General features: G+C 41.2%; 1 protein-coding gene across 2 annotated transcripts in view; it reads left to right on the top strand.

Moving 5' to 3' along the window:
- The window catches only part of ACACA (acetyl-CoA carboxylase alpha), a 571,750-nt gene that overhangs the window by 127,879 nt on the left and 421,830 nt on the right, over positions 1 to 22,041 (top strand). For both annotated transcript variants that reach the window (XM_073616063.1, XM_073616061.1), the window contains exon 24: positions 311 to 435. In XM_073616063.1, the coding sequence (XP_073472164.1) occupies positions 311 to 435 (125 nt within the window). The remainder of the gene's footprint in view (positions 1 to 310; positions 436 to 22,041) is intronic.

Consider the following 22,041-nt stretch of genomic DNA (forward strand, 5'->3'; position numbering starts at 1 on the left):
TTAGGCGAATGCTTGGGTGTTGTTTTAGTGTTTTACATTTTTCTATGTTAATGGGAATTTTATATATATATTTTATTTTTTTAACTCTTTTTAGAGATCATAGTCTGATATTAAAATACGTTGTTTTTTTTTTTTAGAAAATATAATATAGAGTTTTTTATTTTTTTGGTTTTTGCAAACAGAAGCTAAACCTTGTTGTATGTTGAAATCAGCTGTATACTAAATTTCTATTTACAACTATTCAGTTAATTCTTATTACATGAGTAGTAAAAGTATAATCCCATGTTTGAGTACCATTTCTTTATTCTAGGTCATTATGACAAGTGCGTCTTTAGTCTCCGGGAAGAGAATAAAAGTGAACTCACGATGGTGCTGAATTACATTTTCTCCCATGCTCAAGTCACCAAGAAGAACCTCCTAATCACTATGCTAATCGTAAGTTAATTTTTAGATTTAATAAATGGTATTGGACAGCTTGTACTGTGTAGTGCCTATACAACTATATCTAAGAATAATGCTTGATAAATTAATGTTGCTTAAATAGTATAACGATAAACAGAAGATATTTCCCTCTGTTAAAAAATTCTTAACTACTGTTGAGCCTTTTATTGGCAGAATGGATTATGTAGTATTGTAGACTTTATTGTTATCCAGTATTTCATTATTGTTTCAGAGGATACAGTAGCCCAAGCCAGAAAGGCACAACAAAAATATCAGGGACTCCAGACACTTTTTACTCTACCCAACACTAAAAAAAATGTCTGGAATCAGCTTTAACTGAACATTTTCACTTCATTCTGGAGAAGGAACCTTTTTTTGTTTTTAATGCTTACATTTTTTATAAGGTTATAAACAACTTAAACATACCTCTTTTTTTATATTTATAGGCACTGTAGATTTAAACCAGGAGGTTATCCTTTCTCATTTGCAGACTGCGTTTCCATATTTTTCATGCTGAAACTTTATGTATATAGATGTAAGAAGCTGGATGCACGTGGATAGTGTGTGTTAGTGCAAGTACAAATAGACCATTTTCTATGATGTTATTATCAGTAGAATGAGTTTCTTTTGGTGGGGGAAGGCGATCTATTGGCTGCTGCTTCAGATTTCCTCCATACAGCAGAGAAAATAAACAGGAGAGCAATGTTTTCTCTGCTTGTCTGTGTTTGGCAGAAGGGTCACCAAAGAAGATCTTCCCTATTTTGCTTCTCTTGCACACATAGGCCAGCTCAGGATAAAGCTGCTACATGTAGTTGCAAAGATTTCTTCTTTGGAGTAGCAAAACTGCTTTAATTATGCCATCGGGTGGATTTATGCATTGGCTGTGGCCTCAGGACCACCAGTGGGTAGTAACAGGATCTATAAATTACAGAAAACCTAAATATATGTGTTGCAGGACTAAATATACTACATGGTCTGTATTTGTCTAAGCTTTAAAACTCATTTTCAGGTTTGGGTGTAGGCTGGTGATTGGATGACACACTGCCTGTTGATATCTCTATGTTCTCTACCAGGTGATGCTTAACAGGTGTTTTGACTTTGCAGCCTGCTGCAGAAATTATAAAACTAACACAGAGTCACTCATCCCCTTTTAGTAATAAAAATTGGTTGAAAACTCAGAGTACCCATAGACTGATCATAACACTAGTCAACCATTCCATGTCCATGGTTGACCTCTAAGTTAGTTAGCAACCAACTGTCAGGGGAGAAATCAGTCAGGTAGGTTAAGAAGAAGTACATCTTCGCCAGCACACCATGGATCAGCAAACAAGATTGTCCAAAAAAGGTTTTTAATCGAAAACGGTCACATCACAAGGGAGGTGCAACGTTTCGGGGCCGCGCAGAACCACTTGCCTGACGAAGGGGTCCTGCGCGGCCCAGAAACGTTGCACCTCCCTTGTGATGTGACCGTTTTCGATTAAAAACCTTTTTTGGACAATCTTGTTTGCTGATCCATGGTGTGCTGGCGAAGATGTACTTCTTAACCTACCTGACTGATTTCTCCCCTGACTGGTAATCGTTACAGCACCCGTTAAAGCTCTATTGCCGTTTGTCCGGGAACGTGTGCGACTGGAATATCGAATTGACTAGGTAGGTTAAGAAGCCTGCCTTGGTTACTATTTTCTCCCTATTACTGGCTGATGAACTGGGACCAGCTCCCCTTCCTCGCTCAAATCTCTCTGATTTCCTTAGAGAATATTTTAAAGTTTGGCCAAGCTGGGAATACTCATATGTTGACTTCTCTGCAGTGGTCTTGCAAGTGCACGCCTTTAGAGCAGTTTGCATGGTACCTGGATTGACATCCTGCAGCTTAGTGTGACCTTTATACTAATTGTAGCTGTAGCTGCTTGATGGGGCTGGAAAACAACATTTTACTTTTGAATTCCTAAATAATCTAAGCAGCTGAACAGCTGATTTGGCATCCACCTAAAACCGAATTACCAGTTTTGTGTGAACTTTGTCTGTAAATCAGACCTGTCAGAAAACAATTTTAAAATGAGCAGATGGTGAAAAAATATATAAGCAGAGGTTATCTTTAGTAAAAATCATGTGTTAAAAATGATAAGAAAATCTAGAGCTATAGGCAGCTAGATTAATATGCAAATCTATACCTTATATAAAAGCTGAGCTTAGCTCCTCTCCTTCACCCCATGTGAGCATCCCATTGGGTCCTATAAAATGAAGGGCAGCATCAATGCCTGGTGAAAGAATCAGAGTCATATTCCATTTTTATCAGAGAACTCCAGATTTAGCATCAGTTTCTTATATCAACATCTAGATCTATTGATCGTTACACCATTTACTCAAAATAGACCCCCTCTCTGCTGGTTTAGAGTTTTGTTAATGGACCCCTTTTCTCCCTATTCCCGTTTTGCTTTAATTTTTTAGTTAACGCCCCCCACCCTTTTTCCCCCATGTTTCTTTGTTTTCATTTTTTAAATGCGCATGTAAATGCTCTAATTTAAATAAAATGTATTATTTTTATTAATAAATAATTTCACCCTTTGTATTATTGTTTGCACTAAAGATAACCTCCGCTCCTGTATTTTTATAATATGCTCAGTTTGAAAGACCCAAGTTTGTAACTGGTTTACATTAAAAAGTTGATTCAAATCAAAAGATCTGAGCCCCATTGACAGTTATTTGAATTGACATCATTTGTTCCCATTTCCTGTATAGGGATATATTACCTAACGGTCATTTAATATTTTATGGTTAGGGATGAGTTGAAATATTTCATCCTATTTGTTTTAAGTTTCTAGTGGACCAAAGCAGGCTTTGCTGGACTTTGAACACTTAATTATCACCTTGGTCTTCAGAAGCTACACATTTCCGTTAATGATCAATAGCAATAACAGTGTGGCGTTATCAGCCTGGATGAGTTTGATGCCTGATTTTACAGCCTTTTGTCAAAATGTGTAGTAATAGTGGACCTATGCAAAATGTTATCCTAAAGCTTTGTTACCAGTCTTGCTAAGATGGATAGGATACGTAATGAGCATAGTTTCCTGGAGAAAATGCTACCGTATGCTTCCTTCAATGCTGGCCAAATGTGTGAAAACCTATGCATTTGGTGACATGATCTGTTCTAACAGAGAAGGTCATTCAGATCACATTAAGATTCAAATCGTGTGGCCAAGTACCTAAACCTTTTTAGACAAGTGGCACCGCAGTTCTCCTGCGGTCTCTCCCTGTCTACCTGCATGTTTCTCCAGCAATTTCTTGCATGAAATTTCCCTGAGTGAGTTTCCTGTTGATGACAACAGAAGACAATGCCTGTGTAATGTGTGTGGAAAGGAAACAAAAAGGCGTGTGAAAGGGTGACGACACGAAAGCACATGCACAGAAATGCATGCCAGGATAACCAGGTATTTGTTTAATAAAAGCAGCAGAATATTGACGATTGCTTTTAAAATTATATTAACATGTTAAAGCTTATGATATTTTAGTGATTGGGAATACCTATACTTTAACATTGCCTATGCTGATATTTCAGCATAGCCCCTCTAACAAATTGCTGTGTGCCTAATTTTAGCCTCTACTCTTCATACCGGTCATGCATGGATTACTGTTTTTCCATAACAACTAATGCGTTAAAGTGGAACTGTAGGCTAGTGACGATGACTGAGCAGCATGACACAGCTCTGATTTTGGTATGCTGTACAGCTTCTTCCCAGGCAGATTTTGTATTTTTTTTCTTTTTTTTCACACACCTGTTTAAAGATTGTTGGTCTTTGACTCGTGAATGGCTGATACATTTTTGCAATATGATAATCTTCTCTTAAAAAATGCTAGCTTTTAGTTGTCACCTACCAATGAATGTAAGGGTTTTCATATGAGAATCTTAAGCAAATTTGTTGGCTGGAAAATTGTACTGTTTATGGCTAGCATTAAAAAGGTAAGCTCCCATTTGTATTATTGGCAGCAACTTCTCGCTTCTAAGCCATGACATACAGAGCCACCTCCAGGTTCTGAAGTATGTGAGTACAATTTTATTATTCTGGATAAAGATGACTATTAAGTGACCTGTATGATAATGAAATACCCCCAGTGCACCACTAAAAGTGTATTAAAGGCAATAAAACCTAGTACCAATCACGTATACTTTCATTTATAATGCTGCACACACTACACTATACTCCACAAATTTCAAAGCAACTCCAGAAAAAAAAAAGGGATCTGATAACACTATCCTAAAGCTGTTGTAACTGTACTAGCTTGTTCCTTGCAAGCAGATTTAGAATCTCTTGCAGTGCTTTTACTTCAGTTTGTGTAGGTTGAGGCTGCAGTAGATTGGGGGGGGGGGGGATGTTTGAACCATGAGACACACAACACCAGCATTTTCACATGCTTATGCCGTGTACACATGACCGGACATTTTTTCGACAGCAAAGGTCTGACGGAACGAATCCGCCAGACAATCCGATCGTGTGTGGGCTTCATCGGACCTTTGCTGTCGAAAAATCAGACGGACTTTAGATTTGGAACATATTTCAAATCTTTCCGACGGATTACAGCCTGATCGAAAAATCAGTTCGTCTGTATGCTAGTCTGACGGACTAAAACCGATGCTAGGGCAGCTATTGGCTACTGGCTATGAACTACCCTATTTAGTCCGGTCGTACGTCATCACATTTGAAACAATCGGACTTTGGTGTGATCGTGTGTAGGCAAGTCCGATTAGTTGGAACTCCGTCGGAACGTCGGAGTTCAGGCGGACGAGAAGTCCGCTCGTGTGTACACGGCATAAGAGTATTCAGCGGATGAGGGTACAGACATCTGCAGGGATTTGGTTAGCAAGGCAGCCAGGTGCATAATGACAAAATGTCACATGGAGCCATTGGCAACTTCAAATGATTTAAAATGGTTATCCTGAAAAGTATAGAAGACTGCAAATGGTCACTTACAGCCCACATTGATGTAATCAGTGCATATACACATCTTCGACAATAACTTGAAAATGATGTGGTGTTGATGCCTGATTTGAAGTATAAAATAAGTTCCCACTACTCTGAAGTTTACAGAGAAGATGCATATCTTAAAACCAATGAGAAATAGTAAACATCTTCAGGCCATTGGTATTAAGCACAATGTCATGTACTTGGTCTTGAAGCCGAAATAATGAGAGGGCTCTCCTTTCAGCTAAGAGCTTGGCATCCCTGAGGGTGGTAACAGGGAACACTGAGCCCAGAGAAGCAGAATTGGCAACTGTGCCAAGAAAGTAGGTGCTGTATCGGTGATCACTCTGCAAATAGGCTCCAGATGAAGAGGGCAGCTGGTCCGGGAAGAGGCACTGGATCATGCTGGCAGCATACAGCAGCAAGAAGGTACAGCAGGCTGATCATGACAGACGGGTACAGTAGGTGGATCACATCAGGGTGGGCAAGACAGGAAGTGTGGTCAGGAGCAGGTGCCAAGGTCTGAATACCAGGAGTCAGTAAGGAGAGGATCAAAGCATGGTCAGGCTAGCCTGGGTCATACACAGGAAGCAGACAAGCCAAGGTCAGAGACAGGAGAGAGAGACAAGGGAGAGTCCAGAAGCAAGCCAGGTTGGTAACAGGATGTCCAGAAGTATAAGCATACAGGAACATGGGTATCAGGGAGCTGAAGACCAATCAGCAAGGCCTGTGAGCAGCTGTCATCCTTATAAAGGCCAGGGGGCGCCAAGAACTATCACATGTGGCTTGAACTATCACACGTACAAGCTTGCGCTGAGAGCGAACTTTCGTGCGCCAGGAACGAATATTCATGTGCCTTAAACAAATGTGACCATGTTGGGTATTGACAAGCATGCCAGGCCTTTGAGCCAATCTATTTTGTATTATGCCAACACAGTATGCTATAACCAAGTAGGCTGAGCGTTTAAAATAGAAATGTAATGTGGTTCCTCTGTACTACTTGTAAAGCCTGTGATTAGCTAGAACACTGCTTATGAACAAAACATGGAGTGAATGTGTAGGTTCCACGGACAGACCTGCACCTGATAAGCCATTGTTTTTCTTTGTTTGCCATTAAAATGCTTTCTATGGCACAGCCAGTCGTAGATAGTCACATTGAGCTGGACTTTCTAGGATTTCCTAGTTTTTACCACTCATTAGAGTGGCTTCCTCAGTTCAGTTGAGCTTCAGGAACATTCTCCAACATTTATGGCCACGTCAGTAACACGGTCACCTTGAATTGTTGACTGGGTTGCTAAATGTGACTACAAATACTGGGGTATGTTCCGACACTCAAATTAACTTAGAACATGTCTAGTTGGCCAAAGCCAATAAGCACAAATAGGAAGGTTAGGGGGTTATTAATCTTTTGTAAGCTGTTTTTTGAGCCTAGGTTTTTAGTAGCAATAGAGTTGCTTTAATAATGTGATTCATACTATTTTATATAAGGTTAATTGCATTTAAACCCACAGACATACCGTACATATATTAAATCACAAGTATAAAGCTGGCCATAGATGGGTAGAATTTTCAAAAAATTCTTTAGAAAAGAGTGTTCTAATAAAGTTCATTCATTTCTCTAATAATTAGTGGGTCAAATCAGCGTTTTCAGCCGCAGTGACAAGAAAATTTGAAGGAGCAGGATGGAAATGTTTTCTTTATGCCAGCTCAAGGGGACCATAGCTTCTCTAGATATAGGAAAGCTTATCAACACTGTAGAGTAGCAATCTCAGTGGAACATGTTATCTTAAAAAAAAAATTTGCTTTCCGAAATTATGTATAATGCAGGTTTTACTATATGTATACAGTCTTTTTAACGAATAAATATTCAATACCATTCTGGCTTAGATATAAGCCATACCACTATGGCTTAGATAAAAGACAGCACGGCAAAAGTAGTATCCCATTAAGCAGTCTGCTTTTTTTTTTTTTTCATTGAACAAAGGTTTTTATTTGAATACAGATAATGTACATATAAATGACAGAACATTTGTATACATAAAGCGCATATTAAGGTCTATAAGATGAATAATGCATTTGATACAGGTATAACAAGTAGCATGGGATAGTATAGTCAGGTTTACAGTGCTATATAAATTTTGTTAGATGTAGTAGTAGTGAGAACAGATAAGTAGAAAGCTGAGTATTTATAATGTTGACCAAATTCGTACTTAACTGCACGTTTCTGATTCTTGTAGCCAACAATCCCAAATTTTATTGTATTTGGCCGCGCAACCTCTATTGATATATATGTATTTTTTATAGGGCAATGTTGCGTTGACTTCTATCTTCCACTCTGCAAAACTAGGGGGAGAGGGTCTCATCCATTTTCTTGCAATTATTTTTCTAACAGAGAACAAAGCTTTGTGTAAGAATATTTTAGTGAATTTATCTACTGTGTCCGGGAATATCCCTAAGAGACATTGTTTCAGTTCTAGTGCTATGGGAGAACCCATGGTGTCATGCAGAAAGGTTACAACTTGTTTCCAAAGTTGCTGAATTTTAGTGCAGGTCCATATTAAATGGTAGAACGTGCCCGTTTCTTGTCCACAAAGTGAGCAAAGGGTGGGCTGATTGCGTTTATATCTAGCTACCCGAATGGGGGTGAGGTACGTCCTATGTGTTATATAGATCTGCGATAATCTATCTGAAAGTCTTGGGGACACCACTTTGCAGGTCTCCAGAGCCTCCTCCCACTCTTCATTCTCCATGGGACCCACCTCTCTCTCCCAGCGTGGCTTCAAGTCAAACGCTATTTTAGAAGAGGTAGGAGCCAAGAGCATGTTATAAAATGCAGATATCAATGCGCGGGAATCAGTGTTCTTGACTATGGGCATAATAGGATGAAGGGCGGGTGAGGGAGGAACGTGTGGAAATTGTATTTGGGCCGCATGTCTTATTTTTAAATACCTGAAGAACATACTATTTTGAAGTGAGAATTCCTCTTTAAGCGTGTTATAGGTTTTAAGGGTTCCGTTCGAGAACAAATGGTGTAAATAGTATACACGCTTTGTTTCCCACACCTTGGGTTCAGGGATGTGTAAAAATTCCATCATGTTTCTGTTGTGCCATATTGGTGTGTAGTCGTTATATTGCGGTATCCCTAATTTGGTGGAGGCGAGGTCCCAGATGCGCCTGTAATGATATACCAGGGACTTCGTATCTCCTCTTGACTCAGTTCCCCTGGAGCCCGCCGAAATTGCATATAGCGAATCCCCGGTGAGCTGCGCTCCTCTCGTGCAAAGTAGGAACCGGAAACGTGTATTGTCTGTCTTGTGAAATAATTGACAGTTGAGATGCGATATAATGAAGATTGAAATCTGGTAGGGCCGTGCCCCACATATCTGTTGGGTTTTTAAGCGCTTGCCAAGCAAGTTTATGTCTATTAGTCCCCCAGCGAAGGGTTTAAGGAGGGCTTCAAGTGATTTAAAGTATTTTAATGGGAGGTAAATTGGGGTGTGACATAATACATATAGTATTTTGGGAAGAAGGATCATTTTAATCAAATTTATGCGGCCCCATACCCCTAAAGGTAGGTGGGTCCATATACGTATTTTAGCTCTGACTAGTGAGAAGAGGGGTTCAATATTAAGGGAGGTGTAGTCGGCTGGGTTAAGCAGTCTGCTTTTCACTGAAACTTTGGAGGATGCTTTCTAAAATTAGATGGGTCTCTGCTCTGGTTGTGTGTGTGTGTGTGTGTGTGTGTGTGTAAACTTCAGCTTGAGTTATTGAGCTGTGCAAACAACAAAAAATAAAATTGTATTTAATAAAATTTTTTTAATCCTCACAATAGTAAAGACAGAAAATGTATACAGAACCACTGCACGTTCCCTTCAATTGCCCTAACAATTGAACTTATTTGCCTCAAAATATATCTATCCTCCTAGTATGCTGACCAGAGGAGAGGGTACCCTGTACACCAGTCACCGTTTGTGTTGGAGCAACAAAAATGTTTCATTGCAGGGTGCTTGACTAAGCCCACGTTTACATTGGGCCAATTTGGAATGCGATTTGACATGTCAAATTGCATACCAAACCAGGGTGCACTGATTCCCAAAAGTAGTTCCTGTACTACTTTTGGCGACTTTGGGGGTGATTCGAATAGCATCTGTGCATGAACCCGCACAGATATCTGTCACATCGCCCCCAAAGTCGGACAAATTGCTATTCCATGTTGCCTAAAAAGCTAGATCCCCTGCACAACAAACACTTCCCTTGCTGTTGGTTGGCTGCTTTTAAGTGTTTATGATATATTGTATAATATTGCAGGATATCTGACATTAAGGGGTTTATTTACTAAAGGCAATTCCACTTTGCAGTAAATCAACCCCTAAATTTCTCAGCTGCACTAAACAGCAAATATCAAGTTGACAATGTTAAGCATCTACTCCTTTTTCTTTTTGGCAAAAATGAATTCAATCAAAAAAAAAAAATTCTTCACAGATATGTAGATTTTGTTTATTGTATATATATATATACAAAAAATCTATATCACTACTTAATTAACATCCCTCTAGGTTTGTTTGATCTTGACCAATTTGGAAAAAAGGTTCCACTATATGCACCAGAAAAGACCTTGTTAGGTGTAAATACAGCACCTTACATTGTACAGAGGGGCATAAAATCCTTCCAAAAATTTTGAAAAGAGTTGGCTGCATGTCTGGAAAGCTCTCTCATTATCTCTCCCATCATTGATTTTATTCTCAGCTGGAGAATGTTCACATATACCCCTTTGTGTGCTTGGAATTACCTTCCCTCCTGAGATGTTTGGGAATTGTTCCAGTTATTGATTTTCTTTCAGGATGTGATCATCACAAAACTATAACAATTGTGATAATACTGACAGGCAACTCTTCCACATATCCCCTAATTTTACGGTTGCTCTCGTATTCTGCTCTGGGCTCTCACCCAAGTACTACTTGTCTTTTTTCTACTTTGCTAAATATGGTTCATTCAACTTCCTCCCTTGTGATCTGTCATAAGCATTGATAGTTGCTAATTTTTTCTGTGTTCTTGTGTTTATTTTTTTCAGCTCACCTCCCCCACCCATGTTTAAGTGAGGAATGATTAAAAAAAAGATGTTGGTATACAATCAGTAATTCTCACACGAGCATTAATATGTTAATGGCATTTTATAAATACTTTTCAATGTTGGTAAATCTGTAGCCTTGTGATCCTGACATGAAAGTCTTGGCTTGGGTAGTTCCTCTTACACGGTGACAATTCTTTGTCCCTGTCTCCCAAATTTGCTCTGTCTTTTGTCATTTTGCCACCTGGGCTTCTGGCGGAGACTACAAGTTGATATTTCAACACACATTATGCAATTATGGTCCGCTGTTACCATCATCAGGAAGAGATTCCTTGCTGCGGTTGCTAAACTGTTTACCTGTAGACAGGTAGTGGCTTTAAAGGGCTGCAGCAGCCCTGAGATGTAACAAAGCAAGAAAAGGTTAAAAACAAAAAAAACAAAAAAAAAAAAATATATTATATATATATATATATATATATATATATATATATATATATATATATATATATATATATATATATATATATATATATATATAAATTTTCTCAAGAGAGAATAAATTCAGTTCCTCTGATCTTTCCTCATAGCTGAGCTCCTCCATGCCTATTATCGGTTTGGTTGCCCTTCTCTGCACTTTCTCCAATACCGCAATATCCTTTTTGAGAACTGGTGCCCAAACTGAACTGCATATTCCAGATGACATCTTACTAATGATTTGTACAGGGGCAAAATGATATCTCTCTCTCTAGAGTCCATGCCTCCCTTAATACAAGAAAGGATTTTGCTCGCTTTGGAAACCACAGCTTGGCATTGCATGCTATTATTGAGCTTATCCACCAGAACCCCCAGATCCTTCTCCACCATTGACTCGTAGTAGTCAACAATTCAACATTGATTGCACCCTATACAGTTACATCAGCAGTATACAGTATGTAGATGTTGTAATGACTCTTCAGGGTATACCTTAGTGTATATTGGCTATGCAGGGTAATATCAGTGCTGGATTTAAAGTAGAAATATTCCAAGGTCCCTTATGCTGGTCATACATATGGCACATTTCAGAAAATTTCAACCACTTTCACACAACCCTTTCAAATTACTTCAAACACTTGTATTGAAACCACACTGGTGCTTTGCCTTGATAGATTCAGTTGATTTTCTATTGGATGCTAGTTGAAAGTGGTTACAATTGTCTGAAAATCATGGCATGTAGGGGTTGATTTACTAAAACTGGAGAGTGCAAAATCTGATGCAGCTCTGCATAGAAACCAATCAGCTTCCAGTTTTATTTATTTTTTTTGTCAAAGCTTAATTCAACAAGCTGAAGTTAGAAGATGATTGGCTACCATGCACATCTGCACCAGAATTTGTACTCTCTAGTTTTAGAAAATAAACCCTGTATTGTCATCATTACTTTTTGTTACCATCTTACTTCACCAGTTGTTCTCAACTGTGCATTTTGCAATGTATTTTATTTATTACGGGTACTTCTATAGCGCCAACAATTTACACAGCTCTTTATATATTTATATTGTACATTTATATCAGTCCCTGCCCATTAGGAGCTTACAATCTAAGGTCGCTACCTCACATTCATGCATACCCATACCAGGATCAATTTAGACAGGAGCCAATTAACCTGCCAGCATGTCTTTGAAGTGTGGGCGGAAACCAGAGTACCTGGTATAAACCCACTTAGGCAGAAGGAGAGCATGCAGACTCCTGGCAGGCTGTGTTGTGGTTGGGATTCAAACCAATGACCCTCGTACTGACCACCTGGCTCAGTGCTAACCACTTGGTCACTGTGCTGTCCAATGTATTAAAAGTATTTGCATATTATTGCATATTGGTTGAGCAGTTTTCGTTAAAATGGAAAATTGTATACTCACCATTCCGTAATTTTCCTTTCCTGACGCATCTTCATGGCAGCACACACTGGGTTGTGACTCCGCCCCCACAACCTGACAGGATTGGTCTAGCTATAAAAGTTGAAGAGAGATGACCCCCACCATTCTCTGTATATATCATCTAAGACAGGGTGGGAATCTGTGTGCTGCCATGAAGATGCATCAGGAAAGGAAAATTACGGAAAGGTGAGTATACAATTTTCCATTTTCCTGACGCCTTCATGGCAGCACACACTGGGAAATAACTCGCCAGTCGGGAGGGTGCAAAAAATTAAAGTTTTATTATTCTAAAGAGCTGTGGAATTGGCTGTAATAATGGATCTGCCAAAGTCCACTGTAGTTAGTTGCGCAGAGTCAATTTTGTAGTGAGAAGTAAATGTATGTCTTGACGACCAGGTTGCTGCCTTACAGATTGTTTCTGGTGAAACCCTGCAGTATGCTGCCCATGAAGTTGCCACTGCCCTGGTTGAGTGTGCCCTGATGCCTTCTGGGATGGCTAGCTGCTGAGACGAATATGCCTTTTTAATGGTGTTGGCCAGCCAGGATGCGATTGTTCGGGAAGTTGCTGGATGACCCTTCCTAGGACCCTGAGGGATTATGAGAAGAGCATCCGATTTTCTGAAAGAAGCTGTAGCTTCCAAATAGCTGGTAATGATAGTTTTAACATCCAATGCATGAGGTTCACCCTGGTCGTTAGTAAAGGATGGAAGGTTGATATCCTGATTATAATGAAAAGAAGATGATACCTTGGGAGTGAAATGTTCCGAGGGTCTCAATACCACTCTATTGGGATAGAGGACAAGGTAAGGTTCTGTTATCAGTAGTGCTTTAAGTTCTGAAACTCTTCTCGCAGATGTAATGGCGATAAGGAAAGTTACCTTCAAAGTCAGGTTCCAAAGTGAAATTGACTCAATCTGCCAAAAAGGAGGTTTAGATAATGCATCGAGTACTGTAGAGAGATTCCATGCTGGAAATGTGGGTTTCTTTGGAGGTCTGATTTTTAAGCAAGCATTAACTGAATCACTAGAGGATGTAGTGCCCATCTAGTGCCTGTTTTAGCCGAAAGGGCAGAAATCTGGACTTTAAGAGTACTTGAGCTTAAGCCTTTGGAAATACCCAACTGAAGGAATTCCAGAACTTGTGGTGGCTCTGGTGATACTGGGTTCCATTTTTTTTTGTTGGGCCAGAGAACAAAACCTATTCCATACTTGCGAGTATGTCTTGTTGGTGGTGCTTTTTCTAGCCTGTAGAAGAGTAGAAATGACCTCCTGCGAGCATTCCTGTTCTAACAGCCGAGTCCTTTCAATTTCCATGCTGTCAAGTGTAACTTTTCTGGAGCTGGGTGTAGAAATTGACCCTGGGACAGGAGGACCGATGTTACTGGGAGAGGAAGCGGCTGTTGTAGGCTGAGTTGTAGTAGGGTTGTGAACCACGGCCTCCTCGGCCAAAAAAGAATTATGGCTATTACTGTCGCCGATGATTTCCGAAGCCTGGATAGGAACCTCGCAATTAAGGGTACTGGTGGAAAAATGTAACCCAGTTTGAAATTCCACAGATGGGTCAGACAATCCATCCCCTCGGCCGATGGGAAGGCTGCTCTTGACAGGAATCTCCGACATTTGGTGTTCGCAGGCGTAGCTGCTAGGTCGATCTCTGGTACTCCCCAAGTTCTCGAAAGAAGGGAAAAGGCCCGTTGGCTCAATGACCACTCGTTGTTTGAGATAAGTTCCCTGCTCAAATAGTCAGCCAGCATGTTCTGAGCTGCTGGGACATATACCGCTTTCAGGTCTATTAGGTGCACTTGAGCCCATTCCATGATAGGGCGTACCTCCTGCATTAAAGTGCGACTCCTCGTACCCCCTTGCCTCTGGATATATGCTACAGCGACTCTCTTGTCTTTTCGGATCACAACGTTTTTCCCCACCAGGTATGGAGTGAAGGCCAGAAGTGCCTGAAAAGCCTCTCTGAGCTCTAGTATATTGGATACTATCCCATGGGCTTGAAACTTCCACTGCTCTTGGGCTGCTAGATTTTGGTAATGAGCTCCCCATCCCCTCTGGCTGGCATCCGAAGTGATCATCTCTGGCTGTGGAGGAACTAGAGGTTTGTATCTCTTGAGATTTCTGGATCGTGTCCACCACCACATTGATTGTTTCACATGCCTGTGTATGTAGATTCTCTGAAGCATTGATACTCCATTCCACTGCCTCAGAAAGGAATTCTGTAAGATTCTTGTGTGCCATTGGGACCACTGGATCATGGGCAGAGTTGCAGACATGGAGCCCAGGACACTCATACATACTCTGGCTGGTAAGTGTGTAACTGAGATTAGCCTCTGAATTTTCTGAATTAGGGGCATGATTTTCTCCTGAGGAAGCTGTACTCTGTTCTGGATGGTGTCTAGTTCTGCACCTAGAAAAATCATCTACTAGGTGGGCTGAAGCTTGCTTTTCTGCCAGTTCACTAGCCAACCAAAATTTTGCAGAGTTGATAGTAGGATCTCTCGGTGTTGTATCAAGACCTGGCGACTTTCTGCTAGAAGAAGTATATCGTCCAGATAATGATGTACTCTTAGACCTCTTTCCCTGAGGTATGCGATGAGAGGCAGAAGAACTTTGGTGAAGGTCCTGGGAGCTGATGAGATGCCGAAGGGTAGGCATTGGAACTGGAAGTGATGTTGTTTGATTGAAAAGCGGAGAAATCTTTGAAAAGCAGGATGTATTGGGATGTGAAGATAGGCATCTGATAAGTCTACGGACAGCATCCAGTCTCCTAGATTCACCGCTAATAGTATGGACTGTAGGCTTTCCATCTTGAAGGTTTCTAATTTGATGTTTTTGTTTAGTCTCTTTAAGTCCAGCACTGGCCGTAAATCCCCTGTTTTCTTTTTTACCAAAAACAGAGGGGAGTAAAATCCTCTGCCTTTTTGACATAGTGGAACCTCCAGAATTGCCTCCTTTTGTTTTAATTCCATTATGTATTTCAGAAGGATCCTTCTTTTGTCTGGAGAAGACGGGAGTTTGGTTGGCAGAAAGTGGTTCTTGGGGATCTCGTTCAGTAATCTCCACCTGTGACCGTACTTGATTGTAGAAATGGTCCAATGGTCCCTTATGTTTTCTGACCATATTTGTGTGAATCTTTTTAGTCTGGCGCCCACCCTTGGAGGATGGGCGGGCGTACCTTCAAAAGGACTTCTGCTGCTCGATAGAAGGGGTGGCCTTGGTTTTTCGCATCCTCAGGAAGGATGACTGTGTGTTCTTCCAGTTCCTCTTAAACTCTTTGCCTGGTCTGTAGGTTTTGGCTTCTCTGTACCTTTTGGGAAGGTTACCTTTGTAAGCAGGACCTCTTGGTCTCTTGGGTCTTCTGTCAGAGGGAATGAGGCCCGATTTTCCCCCTGTCACCTTAGAAATTGCTGTATCCAATTTGGAGCCGAAGAGATTGGAACCATCATAGGGAATTCTGCACCAATTTGTTTTCGATGCTGCATCGGCTACACAGGGTTTTAGCCAAAGAGCTCGTCTTGCCATAACCGAGGCTAACATTGCCCGGGCCGAGCACCTAATAATGTCCACGGAGGCTTCTGCGATAAAATCGCCTGCTAATTTAAGTTCCTGTAGAGACGTAATTACCTGTTCCTGTAGAGACGTAATTACCTTCTCCAAGTCTACCTCCCCCTGAAGAGATTTCTCAATATTGACAGTCCAGCCCGAGATGGCTCTACCAACTGCTGCTGTGGTGACTGCTGGTCTACAAGCGCCCCCTGCTGTGGAGTAGGCTTTTTTGAGTTCTAGGTCAATTTTCCGATCCAGGACGTCACAGAAGGAGACGGCATCCTCAATGGGTAGAGTGACATGCCTTGCCAGACGCATCAAGGAGGCATCCACAACCGGAGCATTAATTAAGGAGGTGACTTTAGGTTCTTTTAAAGGATACATTTTTGTCTATTGTTTAGGTTAGGCCTCTTGTCGGATCTTTCCCATTCATCCTTGATCAAATCATTCAATTCCTCAATGAAAGGGAAGGTTTCTGGATCCCTCTTCAGGTTTGGAAAATATTTCCGCGTTTTCTGAGGTGCTTCCTCAGATTCTTCCCAACCTATGGCCTCTTTGACAGATTTTGCAAAAGGTTCGACCAAGGTGAAGTCAAAACCTGTTGGCACTTCTGGATCTTCGTTCTCTGAAGGGGATTCTAGTTCTGTCCCTACCTCGATCGCTGAGCGAGGAGGAGCCATGGAGGTACCTGGTTCTGACCTGGCCGGCAGGGGTGCAGTTGACTCCATTATAGATTCTCTGACTGACTCCCGAATCAGGTCAGTTACTTCTCTGACGTCTGATTCTCTTTCTTTCGCAGCTTCATTGAAGCACGAGTGACATGCTAATTTATCTGGCAAAGCAGTGGCGCCACATACCCAGCAACAATTGGCTGCGGGACGTGTGTGCTGGGTTTGCTTGCGACGTGATGAAGGTGATCTTCTATGATGAGATCGGCTACGTCGAGAATGACTGTGGCGTAAGTGGCCATGACGAGAAGGGCTACGACGTGAGTGCCTGTGACGAGATGAGGAGCGTGATCGGCTTCTGCGGGATCTTCTGCTTGAGGTATGGCTTGACCTTTCCTTGCGTCTTGATTCAGACCTGGAAGGACTGTTAGAAGGAGTCTTGTCAGAAGATGTGCGCTCTTTTTTTCTCTCTTCAATACTTACCATAAAATATGGACAGCCCCTTACCTTATTAGTCGTGGATGGTCTGCTTGGGCAGTGGTCTCCATGAGCAGAGAGGAAGAAAGCAGGCAGGAACAGAAAGGTCTGGAAGGGGTTAAAGAGGAAGACAAATATATACATATATATCTATACCTAGACAATAATAATACATTTTCTATTTAATTATTATTATTATTATTTTTTTTTTTTTATTTTTTTTTATTAAGAAAAACCCTTATAACGATTGATCAAGGAGGATAAAGGCACTTACCAGATCCCAGGGGGAATATTGATCAAAGATGCCAAAAAGGTGCTAGTAGAAACGAGCAGAACACCAATCTGCTATTTTTTAGAAGCCAGAGCCCTTTTTTAAATAAACCGCCGCCGTCGTGGCAAAAATGACGCTCCGCGCATGCGCAGAAGCGTCGCAACGGCTCCGGCGCCATATTGGAAGCTGGCAAAAGGGTAGGACGTCCCCATCTCTCTCCCCCGCGCATGCGCAATGCGGGACGAGACGCGCGGCAGCCATAATGCATGCCCCGAGCGCTGTGGGACTACAGGTTCCAGGCAGAACATAGGAAAAAATACAGAAAATAAAAAAGGGGTGAAAAAATGATTGCAAGAGAAAGAGAAAAGAAAGGTGGAGACCACTGCAATACTTGAAGCTTCTTTAAAGCTTACTATGTGCCAGATGATCCATGTTGCTGCCCCTGAGACCACCAGAGTGGGGGCTCCCTCCATAGAAGCTCCTTTAGAGACTGTACAGGAGGGACTTCCAAACAGGAGAGGCTTGAACCTGCTGGGGTGATGCAGTAAGAGGCTCTGCGATGTCCAACCATCTTGTCAGGTGAGGATAAAAAAGAGAATGGTGGGGGTCATCTCTCTTCAACTTTTATAGCTAGACCAATCCTGTCAGGTTGTGGGGGCGGAGTCACAACCCAGTGTGTGCTGCCATGAAGGCGTCAGGAAAAAGGTTTTGTTAAGGCTCAGTCAAAGGCAAATGATAGCCAAACGTGTTATTTCCAATTTTGGGTAATCACTTATGGTCTTCTTAGGTATGCTAATAATGTTTGTACATTTGTGTATTTGTGTTACTACAGCCATTGGAAGGGGGCGGGTTACTTTCACTGCTAAATATCTGTTTATTTATGTACTACTCTATAGGGAATGCAGCAGAAGGAGTGAGCCTCTCTTGGTTTGGTAATGATGGCAGTGCATTTTGACATAGGCAGGAACTTTGCTTGCGATATCTTGACTCAGGATTTATTATATATAGTAAAAGAAGCATATTCTGTCTATACAGTGTACTAGTGCCCCCTGGAAACTGCACTTTGTTTTGATTCTCCCTATATTTTTAAAGAATAACTTGGCTAAGTACTACTTTGCTTCTAACCTGTCTATGTAACACATTATGCCCTTAGTTCAGTTGCAGAAAAAACATTTTCTGAGAACACTTACTGATTTTCACTGCTGTTATAATCAGAAACAAAACTACTTGTATGGCCACTTCACCATAGAAAGGAAGTGCTTTCCTTCCATGATGTGATTGTTTCATTCTCTATGTTACCTGTGCTGTTAATCTGTATGCTATATGGAGGAGGTGCTCAAATATACATCACGGATTATCCGCTTCAAAATGCTTATTAGTTCCTTCCCTCTTTCAAAAAGCGGTAACACAAAATATGGATTACCTATTCACCAGCTACTTGTTTAAAAGCAATACCCTGTGTTCTGCTAGATTGGAGTTTTTTTTTTAAATAACACACAGGTCTATTTAATCGCTGCAAAGAGCTGTAAACATAAGCAACTAATCAAATTACATCTTTTTGAAAATTAAAATAGGATTTCTGCTTGCAGTAAGCCCCTTTGATGGGGAAAAAATGCTTGTTCACAAAGCTGAATAGCTCAAGCTGTAACACAGTGAGTCAAACAAGTCTCTCATCATCCTCCTTGTAGTGTTTTAAGGGGCCCTACTGTAAATTCAGTCCCCATTAGCATTCCTAAAGGCAGGCAGAATCTGCTTACACTATAATGATGTGTGAATACTCAGCCATAGATACATCCTGTTGTAATTGTTTATTTATTTAAAAATGTTTTTATGTTAATGGTAAAAAAACAAATTACATATGTGTAACCTAGCATATGTCCGTGTCATTTTAGAGCTTATATTAAAGTGATAATAAAGGATAAAAAAAAAATTGGCTTAATTTTTTTTTTTTTTTTATACTTGCCTTTTCTGTGAATGATATTACATAGAGTGGTCCCTTACCTCCACATTGGCAGTTCCCTGCCATCTCTGTTCATTCCTCCATCCTTCAAGTGCCTCCTTAGCAATCCAAGTGCTAAGGGGGGCACCCATGCACACACGCTTCTGAGCCAGGCTCTGTGTGTCCAGACACACACACAACGCTTGTAAGCCACACCCCAGCTCCCTTTTCACAGGAGTTTGACTGACAGCAGCAGGAGCCTATGGCCCTCTGAGTGTCTCCTGTGAGTCCAGAATTTGAGAGGAGCAGTGCCACAGCTGGGCAGCGCTGGATTGGTGGAAGGAGTCGGGTAAGTGTTTACGGAGAGTGGTTTTTACAGGTAGTAGGGAGTTTTTTTATTTTAAAGAAGAACTGTAGGCACATTTTTTTTCCATTTTAGATAGCGTAAGGGGGGGTTATAACCCCTGTCAGATTTTTTTCTCACCGTCTGTGTCCCATTGGGGAAATTCCTACAAATGAAGGAAATTCCTTGGTCACCAGAACTAGTGCCCCCATTGGGAGATTTCCCCTCTATTACTTTTCTGAGGACAACCCGAAATTTGGGAATTTCTTTTACGTTCACTTTCAGTGATAATGGTAAATGGCAGTGGCGTCGATAGGGGGTGGCTACTGGGGCTATAGCCCCGAGTCTCTTACCTAGGGTTGGCTCCAGGCTCCATCTGCTCAGCTGGTGGAGGAACATGACTAGTTAATGTTTATCAGGCACAAGTTCTTATCTATATTCAGCAGTTCCGACAATTTAATCATTGTCCTGACGTCCACTTCTATACCAATCTGCCAGGCAATGTAATGGCCAGGAACCGCAGCCCCCCCCTGATGTAAGGGGGAGGCTCTCTGGGGACCCTGATGTAAGGAAGGGGCTCTATAGGGATCCTGATATAAGGGGGGGGGTTCTCTGGGGACCCTGATGTAAGGGGAGGCTTTCTGGGGACCCCGATGCAAGGAAGGGTCTCTCTGGGGACCCTGATGTAAGGAGGGTGGCTCACTGGGGAGACCTTGATGTAATGAGGAGGGCTCTTGGGACCCTGATGTAAGTGGGACGGCTCCCTGGGGACCCTGATGTAAGTGGGAGGGCTCCCTGGGGACCCTGATGTAAGGGGGAGGCTCTCTGTGGACCCTGATGTAATGAGGGGGGCTCTGATGTAAGTGGGGAGGCTCTCTGGAGACCCTGGTGTAAGGGGGATCCACACTCAGATATGTAACAATATTATATAAACACACACACACATATATATTATATACATGTGTATGCCTGCCCAAGCGTATGACTTTCTTTACTACGCTGCTATGGGCTCTAGCCCCAGATCTTTTGTAGACCTAGCAATACCCTTGGTAAACAGACACATAGACAATGGACAAATCGAGAGGGGGTGTCTCCTTAACGGGGACAGCAATGCAAACTGACAGGGGTTCTAATCACTCTATCCAAAAACTAGAAAAAAAGTTTTATTTAGTTAGCTTTAATGCAGAGAATTCAATATGGTAAAAAAAAAAAAAAACATTTTGACTTTAGAACCACTTTAATTTTTAGTGTAGGGTAAGCTCTCAACAATAACTTAGAACCTGTCTGAATGCCTTCTACATTGTCCTTTGCTTCTTTATGGAAAAACAGATGTGGCTTGTCAGATTTTTAGCATCTTGTTTAAAGGTTGCAGATTATTATATGCAAAGATTAATTAGTGCTATTTATCATACTTAGTTTGGCTTCTAGCCTATTGTGATTGTCTCGTGACCTGACAACGTTTGGACAGCTTTGCTGTAAAGTAACAAGGAGCAAAGACATAATTCTGTGCAATTTCAGTCTGGACACACATGGCAAAGTCATTATGTTTGTGTCTCAGAGATTACAGTGCCTAATATTGTACAGTGGCATAGCAAACTATGTGTGTACAAGGAATAGAAATAAATTGCATAACAACACATAAAAGCCCCAGAGGCAAATGGCTCAGTGACTTCCCTACATTATCTTCTCTTATTAATGTTGCATGCGAGGCTGGATGGTTGGAACAGTGAAAATGTAAGCAATGCAAGAATGATGAAGGCTCTGATTTTGGCCTTCGATCTCATATGTTTTAATTTGTGAAAGGGGCGAGCGCACTGTTAGCTGGCGTGATTCTAAGTAACGCTTGCCTTAAGAATCTCATTATTCGAACACAGGACCGTATTTCCTCTGAGAATTCTGGAGTAGCTTTGAGCTGGGCCTGTTCATTTCTCAAGCAATCATAGCTGCGTGATGGAGAGAGAAAATGGCAGCTGTTCCTAGCTCAGGCCTTCAATTTTCTTCAGTGTCCAGCCATTCAAGTGTGTAATTACACTGGGATGACGAGGAAGCGTCAGGCCTTGTAAGGGAACTGGTTGCAGGCTTTTGCTCACTGACTTTGAGAGTGAGGACAAGAAAAATTCAATTAATCTGCCGACATTTTATGTGTGTCGTGTATAATTATTACTGTATGCTGCTTTGGATAGTTCAGGATCATTTTTTTTTCTTACCTATTTTCTATGCCCATTAAAAAAAAAATGCACCAGACACTGAAGCAGAGATATCAGTCATAATCCGATGTTTAGTCTAATATGAAGACGCTTTTTTTTTTTTAGCTGGGTTTGGTAGATTATTAAATTTGCAGTAAAATAGTAAGAAAATATATGTAAGTAGATTTGTGCTTCTAAATATTTTAGAAAGCCTGAAATGCCACTCAATATG

This window comes from Aquarana catesbeiana, linkage group LG02 (assembly GCF_042186555.1).
Source record: "Aquarana catesbeiana isolate 2022-GZ linkage group LG02, ASM4218655v1, whole genome shotgun sequence".
Classification (NCBI taxonomy): domain Eukaryota; kingdom Metazoa; phylum Chordata; class Amphibia; order Anura; family Ranidae; genus Aquarana; species Aquarana catesbeiana.